General features: G+C 39.1%; 1 protein-coding gene across 2 annotated transcripts in view; it reads left to right on the plus strand.

Annotated features, from left to right (window-relative positions):
- The window catches only part of bckdhb (branched chain keto acid dehydrogenase E1 subunit beta), an 81,660-nt gene that overhangs the window by 29,710 nt on the left and 32,441 nt on the right, over window positions 1–19,509 (plus strand). For both annotated transcript variants that reach the window (XM_047362116.1, XM_047362115.1), the window contains exon 8: window positions 339–449. In XM_047362116.1, coding sequence (XP_047218072.1) covers window positions 339–449 — 111 coding nt within the window. The remainder of the gene's footprint in view (window positions 1–338; window positions 450–19,509) is intronic.

The raw sequence follows: 19,509 nt of genomic DNA on the forward strand, positions 1-19,509 counted from the left end.
CTCAGAACAAAACCACTGATTTTGAGTAAGACAGGTTCGATTTGGTTTCTTGACATGAATCCAACAATGATTTAAGCCATTCATGGGTCTGAATAGATTGGCTAACTGGTCCATGAATCAAACCAGTGCCAGATGAGAGGACACTGAAAGAAGACATGAACTCACCCATTCAGTTAATAAACATTTGTCAGGACAGGGAAAAATGTAAATATCTCGGTGATAATCGTAATTTTTTTTGTTTTTGTAGTATTCTGGGAATTGAACTGAACCAGACTGACCATGTAGTCAAGCCAAAGTGTAAACAACAATACATGTCTTCCCTTTCATCTCCTATTTAGATCCATGTGTTGAGGGAGGTGGCCAACATGGCTCAAGAGAAACTAGGGGTGTCCTGTGAGGTCATCGATCTAAGGACCATCCTGCCCTGGGACTCTGAAACTGTTTGCAAGGTAACTGGTACACCCACAGTCACCAGCATAAAGTCAGCTACAGTCATGTGACAAAATTAGGACACCATTCCCCAGTCTGTGTTTTGGACACAAGGATATCGAATTAAATTTTAACAATACTGATAAAAATCAAGCAGTGCAATAAGCAAAAAAATGAAGAAAAGATCTTTACATATTTTCTGTAAAATGTAATAAAGATGCAATTTCTGGTAAGGAATTAATTGGAACACTTACAAATTTCTAAGGTTTGTTCTGTTTCAACCTTAGACATTTAGTTTTGTGTCCTCACTGTGGAAGTGAGACTAAACACCATGGTGAGATTGAAGGAGCTGTCTGAGTCCCTCAGAAAGAAGATTGTGGCAACTTATGAATCTAGAAAGAGGTGTAAAAATAATTTGAAGCCATTTCACAAAAATCCACCAGTGGAGGACATTTAAAACATCTGCCTTCATGCCCTGGTTGGGTCGTTCAAACCAATTCATCCTGAGAGCAGAGTGCAAGATTCTGAAAGAAGTCTCTAAAATCCCAAAAGTTCATCATGAAACGGACAGTTGCTGCTTTTGATTTAAAAGTTCATGCCTCTACAGTCAGGAAGAGACTGCACACGTTTTGTGGAAGTTGTGCATCTGGAATAATATTCTTAGGACAGATGAGTCTAAAATTAAGGTATTTGGACACAAGAGCAGAGGACGTGTGGCATAACCCAGATGCAGCATTCCAGGAATGCAACCACATAACAACTGTGAAGCAAAGAGTTGGATGTTCCATGGTTTGGGGAATCTCTGCTGCAGCAGCGCTTGGCCGCCTGAGCGAATCCACCAAGGACTGTCTGAGAATTAGGAAATGTAAACTCCTGGGCCGTGTCAAAGCCCAGATCTCGATCTTATTAAGATACTGTTGGGTGACTGGAAATGGGTTGGACTTGAAAGAAACCAGTCAGACATCTCAGTTGAAAGAGAAGAGTTGGGTAAACCTTCCTCAGACTGTTGTCAGAGCCAGATAGGGTGTATTCACACCAGAAAGTCCTTTGGTCCGCTTGTTTGGTCTGGACCATAAGCGAATTTAATTTTTTTCATTTGGTGCAGTTTGTTTTCACATTGTACTTTTTGCAAGTGAACCATTACTTGTAAACAAAGCCACACGGGTGACTATCATTGTTCCCATTGGACAGAAATGACAGGGGCGGGACAGAGGACACACCCAGAAATGTAGGAAAACATCTGTAGACGTGCTGCATGCAGCACCTCTGTTCTGCATATTTGTGGCGTTATTACAGCTGTAATATTATTGTGAGGGTGAAGAGCAGCTCATTCAACACAGACTTTAAGACGTTCCATTTATAATGTTGGAACCCCGTCGGAGAATGCATGCTGAACGCCGACGTTCTCCACGTAACTTGTCCCACAACAAGCCGGTAGCGTTGCTAAGCAACACACAGTTTATCAGGTATGATTACCTTTACAACACACACCTTTGCTACCGGCTACGGTGGCTTTTTATGTCCAAAGAGACGTACGCTTTTTGTAGTTGGTTCGGATCAGTGCCGGTTAGTATTCAGACCATAAGCGAACCGCACCAGAGTCCATTTGGAAGCGGACCGAGACCACCTTAAAAAGTGGGTCTCGGTCCGGTTGTTTGGTCCAGACCAGGGTTCGCTTGAGTGTATTCACACCCGCACAAAAGGTCCGGACCAAGGGGGGAAACGAACTCTGGTCCGTTTAAAGTGGACCAAAAGTGGTAAGTGTGAATCCACCCATAGATTTCTGCAAGAAGTGTTCCGCTGATTTTAATGGAGACCAGGAGTTTTATTACTCCATGAAATGTGATCATGGATGTTGTGTGATGTATGGTTTAGTTACCGACCAAATAGTAGTAGTTTTTTGAGTTCTTTATGGTACTCTGTTCAGACATTTTTAGACACGTTCTGGAGAAGCATTCGTGCCATCCTTTCTGTATAAAGAGTTCAGATACAAATGTCAATTTGTGCTTCCTTAGTTTTCTGATTGTTCTGGTGTGAGTTTTGTGTAAAAACTGTTTCTGTTGTGTTTTCTGATTATTCCCTTTTATGGTTTCTCCCTGTGAATCACTCAGGGTAGACTGGTTATACAAGGCAGCTAGTTGCTTTCAGTGTCGAGTTGTTGGTGTAGACATGACCTGCAGTTTGACAATAAATACATGTCAAACATAATTTTATCCTCATGCGTCTCCATTAAACGTGGAGACTCCGTCAGTCAAAACTGATAACGACCATATTTCAACCAAACATAGGGTAACTCTCTATTAGGAGGTAGGATGTTCTGCTTTTTCCTCAGCTAGAAGATGCATTTTTGTTCTTTTGTTTATTAAATACAACAAGGTCACTTGGTTTTGTAAGTTGCTATTAAATCTTTCTTTTGCAGGAAGAAAAAATTATATTAGTCGATGAAAATTCATTTTTAAAGGACTCATATTAAAATTGTTTTATATGACTTCGAAAGTAAAAATGTACAAAATAAAGATGTCTCATTTTAACATTTTGTATTATTTTGAAGTTTAATTTCATTTCCTGTTTGCAGTTTTAGGAAGAACCGGGTTTCACAGTCAAAAATACTTTTGCATTGCTTTTTGCTCTTCTTTTAATCTTTAGATTTAATTTTGTTTGCTGCATCACTACGAGCAAGTTAGGTTATGTTATCCCACCAAAATAAAATAATAACTGCGGCTGCAACCTGAAAGCAAGGCTTGTTTTTTGTTTTAACATAAAATAAAAAGCAGTTTTGGAACCTTTGCCTTAAAAAGAGATTCTTTCTTTTGCAGCCTAGCCAGGTATCGGTACACTAAATCACAGCGAGCCAGACTGGAGAGTGTGATGGTTTAAAGAGCTCTTTGGAAACATAAACTAAAGTTGTGTGTTACGGCAGAGCTGGGAGAGCTTCACTATAGGAAATTGATCATGAATATTCCGACATGGGCTGCTGCTTTTAAATAACTGTACAATATATTTCAGTTTCTCTTATAGTGTCAAAAGGATGGCTTGTTTTACAGCTGAATAAGAACATTTGATTAAATTTAGCTGTTTATATTTTATCATCCAAGTCCAATTCTCCACACACACACAGCGTTACTCAGTGAGCACCGGGCTCCTTGTGCTACCAGCTTTTAGAGCTTTTAACTTCCAGTTAAACTGCAAATGGAAGAGGAATGGAAGGGAAGTCGTTTAAGAAGAAGACAATTGGGAATGGTGGTTGAAGGCGGTATTGTGCTGTGAACTACAAAAAACCGAGAGTGATCATTGATCCACTGCAGACACTCTTCTCACAATTGGCTTCAAAGTGAATATAGCCTAGTTTCTATGGCAGTCCCATTAAAACAACTGCCATGAAATTGAATAGCTTGTTTATGAGTTTAGCAGGTCTAATGCCAGACTCTAAGCACATCAACAGTGTTATTCCTCATAATTTCTTTCAACCACAAGCCTCTTAAACATCTGCCAAACACAATGTTCATTCACAGAGACGTGTTGTGGTTCATAAAATCATCACTGCTGCAATAAACTTCTATTCATCCATTTTCACCCCTTTTTGTTTGAGTGTCCCTATTAAAAGCTTTTTCTCTTACTATTTTTTCCGTCCGCCTGAGCCTCAAAACAGCCAAATTTTACTGAAAGGGCAGAATAAATTTTTGGCTAAACTGTAATTATTATCGCCCAGACTAATGCACAGCCAGTTATTCAAAGCTTTTATGTTTTACTTAGTCAGAAGCTGATCCAACTATTCTGCATCAAAATAGCTTGCATAAGATTTGTCATCTGAGATTTACTGGCATAAATTCAAAACTCATTAAATACCCAAATGTAGTGCATTTGTTTGATGCATGAAAGGAACTGAAGAGACAGTAAAGAGTTGACCTTTGGCTGTCTGAAGGTGGACTTGTCTCCTTTAGTTGATTTTTAATCCCTGGCAGGAAATTTGCATCTCTTACTGTGTTTTCTATAACATAAAACATGCAGACATTTTATGTTTAATTCATAGCCAATAAGGAGCCGTACAATTTTCTAAAATCACTTACCAGATAAAAAGAAAACAATTCCCCATGTGGCAGACATATTAAAATTTTCAAGCATCTTTAAACGTGAAGATTTTCCATCTTCTTTGTTTTCTATCTTTGTAAAATGACTGACCTTTCATTCTTGATCTTCTGGTTGAGCCAAACAACACATATAACTCTTGACCTTTTAGATCTTTGGAAAGTGTGATGAGGAATGGAGATTATATAATCGAAGAGAAGCAATGGCAGTCTTGTGTAAATTCTTTAAAAACTATTGACGTTCAGTGCCTTTCTGAATTTGGGTAGTAACTACACTGCACATACAGTAAATAGCAGTCTAAAATAAATCTCCCAGAAATTGAAATCCCCTCTTTAAAATCCACAAAGCAAGCCAAAAACAAAAGTCAGAAACTTAATGTCCTCTTGCAATGAGAGTAGACACAAAAGGATGTAATGAGAAGCGGGACCCTTTATGTCCGCAGTGACCTTCTACAGTGTTGCCCTAACTACTGGGTGCTGCTTTGGGCTGGCATGACTTCAGATGACTGAGAAACGGCATTCACTGCAGATGGTTTCTTTTTGTTTTTTTGAGTCTGACCAGTATATAACTGATCTAGATGGAATACAATAGCAGTTCTGGAGCCCTTTACAATCCAGGTTGTTTAAAAGTTTGTGACATCATGGTAATTAGTTGGCTGTAAAAGTTGCAAACTTGCATCAGAAAGAGCCACTGGGGTCAGTGTTCTTTAGATAGATGAGACAGTACTAGGGTGCTGCTTGCTAAAAAACAAACAAAGCATATAATCAAAATCAGCTCCTATTAACTAACACGCATGGTCGTGCTGGGCTGATGATTTGGGCTTATACTGCAGCTACAACAGTATACATTGCATTCTTTGAGACCACCATGAACTCCTTTTCTATAATCAGCCCTAGGGCCCTCTCTGTGACAGAAAGGGATTGGCCAAACTAGACTATGCAACATCACAATATTCCCGATAAAGCACCATATTCACAGAAAGCCTTAAGAAAGACAAAGAATCAAAGTGTTTCAACTTCCAAATTAAAGTCCAGACACTGACCTGAATGAAATGCACAGCAATGTTAGAGACTGATGGAAAAATGACTTCTTCTATTCATGTTTACAATCTGCTAAATTTATAAAGAATGGACACATTAGCCCCTTTTCCATGGGCTCCCCTTTGGCTGGCTCCACTTCACTTCACTCAGCCTGTTATGCAACCAGTTTCCATTACTGCATTTTTCAGCCTAGTTCTGGGTTTTTTTGGTACCCGCTCGGCAGCAGGGCCGAAATGTCATATGAATAGACTGTTGTTCAGTGATTGGCCGTGGGTGTAGTTAGCTGTATGAGTCCATGAGCAGAAAATAAGGTGCCCTTTTCCAAACTTGCTACACTACAGGCAACCCATGGAATCCTCACAAGCAACCAGCAAGTCTACCCCTTGGTGCAACGATGAGGTGCAGGCATTTCTGTGCATCATGGAAGACTACAGTATTCAGCAGCAGCTCGATGGTGTGTGATGGAAAAATGACGACACACGTTTTGGTCGCACTGCTATGAAGCATAGCACAAGACGTTGACACAGTCAGTGAGTCAGTGGAAACACAAGAGGTTTCATACCGAGTAGAGCAAAGTCGAGTGGAGTGGAGCTGTGCAGTGCTGGAGCCGTGAATGGAAAAAAGGCTGTTCTGTCCATTGCTGTTTGATGTTTTATTTTCTTCCTTTTCATTTTGCTTCATAAACTCTTTTGTAATAAAAGTGCTATTGCTATGCCTCACAAAAGTATATATACCTTTTTAAGCTTGCAGTAGGTTCTAATGTAGTGCATGACTCAAGGGACTGGATACAAATGTTACTCTGTTGTCTATCGTATAAAATCCAAATAGAAATATGTAGTTTATGGTTGGAATGTGACGAAATATGGAAATGTTCAAGGGGAGTGACTAATTTTGCAAGTCACTTTGAATGAGTGTTGTTTTTATCTTTTCTAAATTAATATAAAGGTTTAGATTGGTTCATGACTCTAGAACCAAGTGTTCTTGAAGTCTTAAGTTTAGTTAATGCTGCTTGATACAAGTTGGCAAACTCTGTTAAAAGATTTATTTCTTTGGAAAATTGTCATTAAATTGTGATAACTTAAAAATTTATATATTTTAATTCTCATGTATCCCATTCTTCTTAAAGTTAATGCTGCTAAAGGTGGTCCCCTTGAGCTGTGGCGCCCAAAACTCTATTATAATTATTTGACTTTTTATTGATTTCTTACCAAAATTGTGAATGAAATAAAATAAGAAATGGTCTTTTGTGTCAAAATGTCCTGTACGTACAACTGTGTGCGTCTGTAAGGGTGGGGGTACGTGCGTCCTAAACTAAAATTTAATTGGTTAGTTTACTTTTGTTTATCTGGCTGCTGGTGCCTTTTCTTCCCAAATGTACATAAAATAGTAAAAGTTCTTCTGATTATGCCAGTGTCCACTGCCTCAGCAGAGCGGACCTTCAGCATGCTGAGGCGCCTCAAAACATATCCACGCAACACGTCGGACACCAGGCTCACTGCTCTGGCCCTGATGAGCATCCACCCCAGTATCAGCATCGGCAGTGAGGAGGTGCTAAGGTAGTTTGATGTGATAAACAGGAGGAGAGTTCACTTTGAATGGAAAGACTTGGTTTTCTTCTAATTAGAAAGAAATAGGCTATATAGGCATATGGGTGTTTGTGTGTGCGTTGGGCCATGTATTATTCAAATGCGCCATGCTCGTCGCGCTCCTGTGGCATGTTTGTGTGGGTCAGGACCTGACCGTGAGGTGCATGGTGCATTGTTTCTGTTTTTGGGTGCCACGCGCAGTTGGCTTGTATTTGTGTGGGTCAGGTGCAATGTTTGGTTTTGTGCACCAATCACATGATGTGTATCGGGGTTGTTTGTGTGGGTCAGGTGCAGTGATGGTTTTGTGCGTACCCCTCTGATAAAATCCTGCTGGCGCCCGTGCTCTTATTTTTCTTTTTTCATTCCCAAACTTGAAGTTAGATTTAAAAGGCGTGGTAAAGCGCAGATCATTTTATTCTGTTCTGATGGATAAAACCATTGAATTAATAGCTTGTGCTTTCTTTTTCCCATGAGTGTAGAGTTGCCTTTAAATAAAGCATGGGCGTGGTCCTTGATTGCTCTGGGTCTTAGCTGTGTGTATCAAATCATTTTGCTGTCCATATTCGTGAACAATGGACAGCACCCATAATTGTGAGTGGATAGGGATAAACTGGCATTTTAATACAAATTTTCAGGCTAGATGCTATTCTTGGACTTGAAGCTGCAGTAACAAAGCCAGTGTATCAACTTCCTAATTCAAAAGCTTGTGCACCTGGTGTTAAGCTTTTCCGGCATGCACATATCTCTTTAAAGCTCAGCTTTTGTGTTTCTTATTAACTGGCTGTCAGATTCGGAGTGCGCGGAGACTGCAGGATGGTCTGCAGATCTGGCTCCTGGCAGCCAATTAAATTTTTCATATTCTGTGAGTCACACTTACCTTGTGTATTATTCAGACTAGGCTGTGTGGCAAGTTGACTTACACGTGACCTGAGCGCTGTTTTTCTGTGCGGACGTATGAAGCAAATGAAGACTGATGTGGCTTTCCATAAGAGATCATTAAAGCTGCACTATGCAGGAACTCCCCTTTTTTCCCAGACCACCACCAGGTCAGCATTGATCTAAGTAAAATCAGCCGTTTGCTTGATAAAGGTTGTCATGGACATAAACAGGTGTGAAAGTCCAGAAAAAGATATAAAAAATTGTTCCCATTGTTTAGAGCATTCTAGTAAATGTAATCAGTTAAAACCATTCTTAAAGCAGTAAAATAGTGTCTGTTTTTTTTTTTGTTTTTTTTGATGAAAAGTCGCTTTGCATTCCAGGCTTTGCTGGGGCACATGAGGAGTTGTGCAAAGATGCACTTCCTACATATGAGGTATTTAATTCCTCACCAAGAGGCTGTATTACTCTCTCCAGTTTAATGGACTTTATAGTTTTTCACATGAGAATTTCAGTCATTATTTCCTTGCATTCTTACATGACTACACATTAGCTTTACTTGTCAGAAGTGTAGAATATTTTCCGTAGCTCCCATTAATTTCAGTTTTCCCTGTCCAGATCTGGCCAACTAGGAATCTGAATATCTTGCCCAAACCAGTCGTAATACAGTCATCAGTTCATTGACTCTTCACAGGAGACACGTTTTGACCGGTAGAAGCTCGTCCACCTGGTACTAGTTTTTTCCACAACTCTAAAATTAATCAAGTGTGTGCTCATTCCATAAGAGGGTTGTCTGCAACAAAACTATTGTTTCACTGATGTGGTCAAAACATAGTGTTGCGTTGTTTGGGGAAGCCACTACAGGTCATTTTCAACATTCCCTGCCACTAGATACCAAAGGGAAGCATTGATTTTATGTGAACGTTTGTGTTTTCAAAATGGTTTAAGCAAGAAGATATTTTGGGAATTATTAAGCCTTGTCATGTTTATAAAGCATGTGTTTCGTGTTTTTTAATGTACTTGTGTTTTGTACAGTGCGTATATAGTGGGATGAAAGGATAAATTTCAGGTTTCTTTTACTGCATCAGGACAGGGTACTTTACTTTTGCTGTGAAATCAACACTTCTGTATTTAATACTTAATGTTCTCCTGACCATCTTGGGATAAAGGTTACTCCACTCCCTGTCTGTGAGTGTCCCCAAGTGGTTAAATAATTATTAGCTGAATTAATCAGAAACCAGGTCAGGAGCTGGAGCCACTCCAAGCATTTGGCACACTGAGGTGAGTGCGTCTTTATCAGTGTCAGCGGTATCAGCAGTACACACCTATATATTATAACCTGAGTTTAAGTAACATTATTATCGGGTTATATTACCTATCAGTGGTCCATATGCGGGATATATGGCATCTTAGAGGTGTTTTTTTTTTGTTCTTTTTAACCATGTCCAAACATAATTGATAGTCTATATAAGCTAGTTATAACATTACCTACAGTATAAAATCAGCTGTGTAGGATGGGGACTCTGAAGAGGTATTTACCTATGCCAACATATCTTCTTGCACAATTAAAACTTAAGGCAAATTAATGTTGAAATGAACATTTTTGTTACATTGATGTATGCATGAATTACCTTTTGGATTAAGATTTTATTTGGCAGTTCCTGGGTTTGCTAGATACATTTAAGAGTGGCTTTTCATTTCACTCTTTGTTGTCTTTGCCAGTAATATTGGACTCATCCAACTTCAGATTCAGATTAAGATTCAGGGAGTCTTCCCTCCAAACAAGTCTGTGTTTGTCCCATTTCTTCTGAAAAAAAAACCCTCAGTTGTTCTGGATCTAGTTTCTGACAGCATCCAACATGTTTTTTTTTTTTAATGAACATTAATATTTTAGGCGTAAATGTTTTGTTTTTTTTTTCTTTTGAAACATCCTCTATATTGGGGGGGGGGTCTGTAACCCCTGTGAATACATTCAGCCTGCCTGATTCATCCTATTCTCTGAAGCAAAGGAAACCATTTTATGTAAACAGCATTGCAATTTGAGTTTTAAAGTTATCAACACAGCAAATGTCCTTCAAGCAGTTCAAAGCCACACACTGACTATATTTTAGCAGGTTTAAGGCTCTGTGACTTATACACACTATGCATATATCACAGTGTACTCACAAACATGTCCTCTGCAAACGCAAGAAGAGGCATGTTTGCATAAAGACACTGAGTTTGAGTTCCCCTAATTCTTCAGGACTAGTTTTCTGGCGTGGTTTGTGATGCTTTTCTCCAGCTCGTTCCTTTTTTCTGAAATGAATGTGAAGCTTCTCTTCAGGAGAGGGATCTTGGCTTCCACTTCAGCTGAAGTCTCTGTGATAGCAGCATTGCTTGGATCTCATCCTTTGTGATGCAACTGGTTTGGATGAACCTGTTCAACCCTAGAAACACATGCAAAAGGGAGTCACTTAAGGACAGTGCACAAGTGTTCCAATGTCTTTGGTCTTGCAAAAGAAAAATTGGTATTGTACAATACCCGAACAAAAGACATGATTTACTGGATGGTTAATGGAATTGGAGGAGATGCAGGGAGAGGCTCTTAAGGAGCAATGTGGCTTAGCATCTACTTGGCTTCTTGGAAGCGATGCAGGTTATGATGTGTGCTCTGTGCACTCTTAAAGCTTTACTGATAAGACCATCTTATCGTGACCTCAGTCCCCCATGGCTTTCTCTCCTAATGGTTTTAAGCTGTAACATGTGTCCCGAGTCGGTGGATGGCAGGTAAACATAGTGTACGGATGCAGCCGGGAGCCAGGCAGGACAGAATGCGCACGGCTGTGTTTGTCAATCGCTCAGGTAGAAAGAAAACATGAAAGCAAATGGACTCAGGGGGATCACCAGTGTTTTTGTTTGAGCATCTAGTTCATTGTGTTATCAGCTAGATGGCTCTGGTTATTGGCTTTTATACCACCCACAATAATTACATGAGAGGTTTTGAAGTTGCCTTAAAGAGTATTTGGAAATATTATTAAATTGCAGCCACATATTAAAGAGGTGTTATGTTGAAAATATATTACTATGTATGCTGCAGAAAACTTGATTGTGGCTTCTTCAGATGGGAATTGTTTTGTGATAGACTCTCAGATGTAACATAACACGTATTACCTATAAAATCAGGCTTTAAAAAAGATGCTGCCTTTAGAAGGAAAACTAAGCAATCAACATTGCCAAGTGTTGACAAATGCAGTCTAATACCTAAATGTCTAAGTGCTAGGATTAGAAGGTTAAAGAAGCCTTAGGATTTGCTAGAATTATACATGGAAGGATGAAGGCATTTTTGCAGAAAATTATTCCGCCTCATCCAGCAGCAGTATTTTTGTGGTCCATAATAAACATCAGTTTGCTTCATTCAGATAAGACTGCCTAATGATCCAACTTAACATTATGTATTTGTTAGCTTGTTTTTTCCTCAAGGAAGATTTATCTGCTTGAATTGTAAAGAATATTATAGTTACTAAACTTGATGTAAGTAGCAGTTTTAAAAGAACTGGAACTATTAGGCTTAATACTTTCTTCTCCTACTTTGGAACATTGCCATTTCCAGAACAAAGCTATACAACATATAACTTCAGTGATATTTAGACACAAATCTAAATAAAAAGCAGCATATAAAAAAAACTGCCAACACAATTAGAGTAGAATAGAATTGAATTGGAGCAACTGTGGCTCAGGTGGTAGGTGTTCATTCTGTGACCGATGGGTTGCAGGTTCGAACCCCTGCTCCGTCTGTCTCAGTTGTTGGGGTCCTTGAGCAAGACACTTCACCCTCCTTGCCTGCTGATGGTGGACATAGGGCCCGGTGGCGCCGACTTTGATGGCAGCCTCACTTTTGTCAGTCTGCCAAAGGCAAGCTGTTGTTCATTCACTGACAGCCTACCATTATTTTTTCCAAAGCTACAAGGCAAATTAGCTATTATTCCTTGTCCAATGGCATCCTGGCAGAAAGTGTGGGAAATGTAAATGGGAAATGTTCACGCAAAATGTAAGAAATGTGGTACGGATGGACAATGTGCGCAGAGTACGTGCTGCTTGCAGTATACCCACTATTTCCGGTTTGAGAGTGAATGCTGGCGCGTTTTGTAGCCGCTGCTCTCCGGCCTTATTTTATTTTAGGCATTTCTGCTCTGCCCTGCCTGAACGAAAACCATCAGCCTATCTGCTGACACGCCTTCGACTATTATTTGGACCTGCTATTTGTGGCTATTACTTGTCTGGATTATCCTGTTCCTGGTCTATCATCCAACGACAGCATTACACCAGTACTCTGCCGCTGAGCTTCATAAGCTCCGGTTACATCTGCATGGACCACCACCATCACCTCTGTTCCTGCACCAAGATATCTTCTATCTGCCCCGTCGAAAATACACTCTCCGAGGCTCTCGCCGGATCTTCTGCTGTGATGGACTGAACTCCATTACTTCTACCTGGTCTACTGTGCGTCGTCTTCCAAGGATAACTGGTCGCCGTATTGATCACAGCGTGTTGGCCCGCCTGGCTCGGTCAGCTAACACGGCTGTCAGTTACAACAAAACCATCAACTTTGGCCTCTTCAATATCCGCTCACTTACGAGTAAGGGGGATCTTGTGTAGGAAATTATCTCTGACCGTAAGTTACATTTTCTGTGCCTTAATGAAACCTGGCGACAGCCAAATGATTTTGCTGCACTCAATGATGCTACTCCTCCGGGGTTTGTTTACATCACTCTACCTCGTGATTCTGGCCAATGGGGAGATCTTGCAATAATCTACGGTGAGAATTGGAGGGTAGTGCCTGTAACTGTTCCTGTCTGTCACTCGTTTGAAGCAACTGTATGTCAGCTTTCTGGATCAACTCCCACTATTATTGCTGCCTTGTACTGTCCCCCGAAGTACAACAAAGACTTTATTTCTGAGTTTACAGGCTTTGTGATGCAACTTTTCATGGTATCATCAAACATAATACTCCTGGGGGATTTTAACATTGATGTGGATAAAGATAATAATCATTTTACCAAAGATTTTATATCCTGCTTGGACAGTTTTGGACTACAGCAGTATACTAATTTCCCCACACATATTAAAGGTCATATTTTGGATTTAATCTGCTGTTCTGGTGTTAAACCTGTTGGCTGTAAAGCTGACTCTTCCCATTTTCAGATCAAATGTTTTTATCATTTGGAGTTAATATTTCTAATTCTAACCCTCCACGTAATATAACCTTTCGTAAAATTAAGGACATTAACTTAGATAACTTATATTCTTCCATCAATAGTATTCCCAGAGTTGAGCGGTCTTCTACCATAGATGAACTGATATCACATTACAACAAATACCTGCAGTACCTTCTAAACAATCTTGTTCCACTTAAAACCAAATCTGTTTCATTCACTCATACAGCACCTTGGTTTACTTCCACCCTTAGACAGTTAAAAGCAAATGGACATCAACTTGAAAGACTCTACAGGAAAACTGGTCTCACTGTACACAGAGATATGTATTCAAACCACATTTTTCACTATAAAGATGCCATTTCTACAGCTAAATCCATATATTATTCAAATCTAATCAGTTCTAATGAGGGTAATTCCATGGCCCTCTTCTCCCTGCTGGCAAATATTACAAAACCACTAGATCCACTTCCTCTGCATTTATATTCTTCTGATTTTTGTAATACTATGGTATCTTTTTTTCTCTTCAAAAATATCACATATTCGTCAACAACTGTTACCCTTTGTGGCTCTAATGTCATCAGTTTCAGTTTCAACTGCTTCTACTAATTTATTCTCAGTCTTTACTCTTCCCTCAATTAATGACATCTCCTAATTCATTCAAAAATCTAAATCTTCAACCTGCCAATTAGATCCTCTTCCAACAATTCTTGTTAAAGTTACCCTTCCCTCTTTATCCCCTTTGATTACAGACATTATACATTCTTCTCTTACCACTGGTGTTGTTCCTTCTGCCCGCAAAACAGCTGCTGTAACCCCAATACTAAAAACACCTGGCTTACATTCCAATAATCTCAATAATTTTTGCCTCATCTCAAATCTTCCATTCATTTCCAAAATTCTTGAAAAAATTGTTTCTGCTCAACTTCATGCTCATCTGTCTTGCAATAATTTGTATGAACAATTCCACTCTGGCTTTTGTCCGCTTCACAGTACTGAAACAGCACTCCTTAAAATCACTAATGACCTCCTTCTTGCTGCTGATTCTGGTTTATTATCCATATTTGTTCTGCTTGATCTGACTGCAGCGTTTGATACCATTTCTCATAACATCCTTTTGGACAGACTTTCCTTTTTTGGCATTGTAAATACACCTCTCAATTGGTTTCATTCTGACCTTTCAGGCCACACTCAGTTTGTCCAGTTAAAATCATTGACATCTCATTGGGTTTCCGTTGCCTGAGGTGTTCTCCAGGGCTCTGTCCTGGGGCCCCTGTTGTTTATTGTTTACCTTCTCCCCCTTGGTTATATTTTTCGTAAATATAATATTCAGTTGAACTGCGGATGACACCCTCGTCCCTCACTAATTGTCTCATTGAAATAAAACACTGGTTTACCCAAAACGTTCTGAAATTAAATTGCAATAAAACAGAACTTCTTCTAATTGGCACTAAATCAATATTAAACAACCACCATAATTTGATAACTTGTTCAACTTTCCTTCTCCTCAAGTTAAGAGTCTCGGTGTCATCCACTTCCCATGTCAATAATATTACTCGATCAGCCTACTTCCATCTTCGTAATATTCAACATCTCTGTCCTTTTCTCACTAAACTCACATAAACTACAGTTGGTTCAAAACTCAGCAGCTCGTATCATTACACGGACTTCTTTAATCCATCACATCACACCTGTTCTACAACACCTTCATTGGCTTCATATTTCATATCGTATAAACTACAAAATACTCCTTCTTACTTTTTAAAGCTATTCACAACCTCGTTCCTTTATATCTTTCAAACCTTCTTCACATTATTTTACCTGTCCGTACCCTTAGATCCTCCTCCTATCTCACTGTCCCCCCCCCGCCCGTCTTAAATTCCGTACCTCAGTGTCCGTCATCCCCATTTTTTATACTTTTCCATCTCGCGAAATATTCATCATTGCACCAGCATATCAGGGGTCTGATTTGTGCTGCATAGAAATATTCCCTGAGGCTTGGCAAGCCAGACCTCCTTTATCTCTTGGGAGCTTGTATCTAGTCCTAGATTTCTTTCTTCCCCATATAAACCTTGATATCCACTTATCCCATTCCATGAACTGTCTATGAGGAATTGCCACTGGCAGGGACTGAAACAAGTGTAGAAGTCTTAGAAGAACATTCATCTTGACTACCTCTATCCTTGAGCTAAAGTCCAAAATAACAGCCAACCATACCTCCAAGTCTTTCCTAATTTCCTGGTTGCTTTTTATATAATTTACATAAAATAACTTATCTTTTTTTTTTTACATTTACTCCTAAGTATTTTATTGATTTTGCTTTCCAGTTGAGCTTATATGCATCCTTTATTTCCTGTAATGGAGAATAAATAATTGAAAAAAACTTGTGTTTTTGCACTGCCTAATAATTTTACCTATTGGAAGCTTATATATTGTAAAGAGAATTGTCCCAAGCACTGAACCTTGTGATACTCTACAAGTAACCCTGAAGTTTGAAGATTTTTCATTTAGACAAACAAATGGGGTTCCATCAGATAAATATGATTTAAACCAGCATAGTGCTGTTCCCCTGATCCCTACAGCATGTTCATGCCTTTCTTAGAGAATATTGTGATCATCTGTATCAAATGCAGCACTAAATATATAACTGGGCAATTACAGATACAAATCCTTTATCCGAGGCCATGGGAATATCATTAGTGACTTTTACCATAGCTGTTTCAGTTCTATGAGCTCTGAAACCTGACTAAAACTCTTCAAACAAATCATTAATGTGTAAATGTTCACACAATTGTTTAGAAACTATTTCCACAAGACAAGAACGAACGATTTCACACCGGTCTGTAATTTCTTACGTCATGTTGATCAAAAAAGGTTTCTTAAGTAAACGTTTATTTACAGCAACCTTAAAAGCCTGTGGTACATATCCATTTACTAAGGATAGATTTTATTTTATTTTTTTCCTGCTCTCGGTGGAGGTGGACGCTTTTTCTCTGTTTCCCGCACCCCTCCCATATCTGCCTTGCTTCAGCTCTGTGTCTTGTCTTTTTTGGAGCCTCTTTTTGCACATCTTCCAAATTCTTCCAAAATATGGATTTTGTCAGCTGGTCTCTCAATGCAATTGATCAAATTTTCTCGACGAGGAGACGGGTCGGGAGAGCCCACTTGCCCGGACGGGACATTTTTCTCCGGATACACGATGGACTCCTGGCAGAAGTGGAAGATTTTGTGTCTGTCGATAATGTCAGTCGAGGATGTGGAAGATGTGTATATAATTGGATGTTTGATATCAGGATTTCTGCTTTTTGGAGTCAGCGGTTACCTGGTATATCGAGAAATTCGGAGAATGTCAGCAGCTGTTCTGGCCATTGTAAGGCTGCCTGGCATGTGTGATGGGATCTTCAGAGCGATCAACACTCAGACTGAGATGTTACGTGAGCCGAATCGCAGACTGACAAATTGGATCGAAATCTCGCCGTGTCCTCAAGATTATTTTCTTGTCCACTCTAAAAACCTGACCTAAAGATAAGGTCATACATGTTTATATTCATTACTTTCTATTCTTAGATGCATCAATAAAGATTCAAAATCAACATATCTATTGAATTTCACCTTGTTTATAAGTCTTCAGTCAGTCAAATCTCTTTTTTAGTTGTACAACATTCAACATTTCAAAACTAATCAACCATGAGAACTAAATATTAAAGTACTCACATTACTTACTGTTTGTGTAAACAATGTTCTACTAAATTAAATTTCAAATAAATCTTATGAAAAGTTATAATAACCTGAATAATCAAACAATTTTAAACAAAATGAATCCACATACAAAGTTGGTTTAGAAATATCAAAGAAGTGTGCTTAATTTCTTCCCTTGCACTACAGGCCTACTAATACAATAGAGGAGCTGCACCAAACATTTTCCTCTAATCTGCTTTAATTTACAAAGGAAGAATAAAGTTAACACGCAGTAAACAATGCGATTAAATGTTTAGGATAAGAAGAACCGTTCAAATCACGATAAAAACAAAAACACTAATAGCGTACAAATAAAGTACACATCATGCAGCAGTAATAAGTAAAGTGTCACAGATGTGGTTTCGTGCAGTATTATTGTTCAGTAGTTTGTTTGACAGCTTGTGGATAAAAACTCTTTTAGTCTGATTTGAAGATAATTTTATTTAAGGCTGATTTCAAAATAAAACTCAATAAATCTCAAAACGGGTGTAGTGTTTGTTTCATTTTTGCAGTCAAGTTTGGAAACTATCCCACAAACTATTGCGAAATAACGCAAAGACTATTGCTTGGGGACAAAAAAGAGAAAGAAATCCCCCCTTGTCCCCTCGCGGGCTCCGTATAAAAAGGCTTCATCAAGGGAAGATATTAAATAAATATGTTGTGAAATAGAAAAAAATTGAATGTACCATTAAATGTACAATTTATTTAATACATCATTAAATATTAAATGTACCACTAATTACGTCATGTCGTCTTTAAAATTATACTTAATTATTCAGTGGCACATTTAATTGCATAATAGTCCGTTTCATGATATAATAGTACATTTATTGTTTCTAATGATGTATTAAATAAATAAATGGTACCTTTAATTTAATGGCACATTTAATGTTACATTTCTTTCATGTTACATTTACTTCACTTATGGGACATTCACAACATTTATTTATTTAATGATGATTTTATTGTATTAATTTTGTCCAGTTTGACCCTCTATTCTTGTTGCCTGTATAGGAGGTCATGTTAGAATTTGAATCAGGTGTTCTGGAGCAGACACACATCTAAAACTTGCAGGGAAGGGGTCCCTGAGGACCAGGGCTGTGAACCATTGAGGTACAGTTTCTAAATTGTGAAGGTAATGCCTTTTTGTCCTTTTGTTCAACAAGTACGGTTCTCTTACAAGGTGCATTTTTCTTTCGTTCCAGCAATTTGAAACATAAATGTCATTGTTTAAAGGAAACAATCACTTAATAAATTCGTAAAATACAACTAGGTACATTTTGTTTATTCAACTAAGATAGGCATGGTCTGTTTCCTTGTTTGATATTTTATTATTTCTTCATTATTATTCTTTTTACTTTAATTGGCCTTTACTACAGCTAAAAACAGGGACCTAACTGGTCCTTCAAACAAAGAAATTACCAAAAACTAAATGAAGAAAACAAAAATGGGAGTGGCACAGGAGTGGGAGTCGTTCTAAATGGGAGCGGGATGGGAGTGGGAGTCAATTTACCAGGAGTGGGACGGGACAGGATTTTTTTCGTTATGCTGGCCTGGGATTGGGATGGGACAAGACATTTTTCTGTGGGAGCGGGATGGGACAGGAGAGAAAATCCACTCCCGTGTCACCCTCTAGTATCCACCTGCAGAACCACTCCTTTATTGAGTGTGTCTTGCTAATCGCCAAAGATTTCCCCCTGTTGTCTATTCCATTTCCACAACAGCATGTGAAATTGATTGTCAATTAGTCTTGCTTCCTAAGTGGACAGTTTGATTTACTTGGAGTTATATTGTGTTGTTTAAGTGTTTCCTTTATTTATTTTTTTTTGACAATGAAACTGAAACACCTGGTTTTAGACCACAATAATATATTAGTATGGTGTAGGGCCTCCTTTTGCAGCCAATACAGCGTCAATTCGTCTTGGGAATGACATATACAAGTCCTGCACAGTGGTCAGAGGGATTTTAAGCCATTCTTCTTGCAGGATAGTGGCCAGGTCACTACGTGATACTGGTGGAGGAAAACGTTTCCTGACTCGCTCCTCCAAAACACACCAAAGTGGCTCAATAATATTTAGATCTGGTGACTGTGCAGGCCATGGGAGATGTTCAACTTCACTTTCATGTTCATCAAACCAATCTTTCACCAGTCTTGCTGTGTGTATTGGTGCAATGTCATCCTGATACACGGCACCGCCTTCGGGATACAATGTTTGAACCATTGGATGCACATGGTCCTCAAGAATGGTTCGGTAGTCCTTGGCAATGACACGCCCATCTAGCACAAGTATTGGGCCAAGGGAATGCCATGATATGGTAGCCCAAACCATCACTGATCCACCACCATGCTTCACTCTGGGCATGCAACAGTCTGGGTGGTACGCTTCTTTGGGGCTTCTCCACACCGTAACTCTCCCGGATGTGGGGAAAACAGTAAAGGTGGACTCATCAGAGAACAATACATGTTTCACATAGTCCACAGTCCAAGATTTGCGCTCCTTGCACCATTGAAACCGACGTTTGGCAATGGCATGAGTGACCAAAGGTTTGGCTATAGCAGCC

This window comes from Girardinichthys multiradiatus, chromosome 3, assembly GCF_021462225.1.
Source record: "Girardinichthys multiradiatus isolate DD_20200921_A chromosome 3, DD_fGirMul_XY1, whole genome shotgun sequence".
Lineage (NCBI taxonomy): Eukaryota > Metazoa > Chordata > Actinopteri > Cyprinodontiformes > Goodeidae > Girardinichthys > Girardinichthys multiradiatus.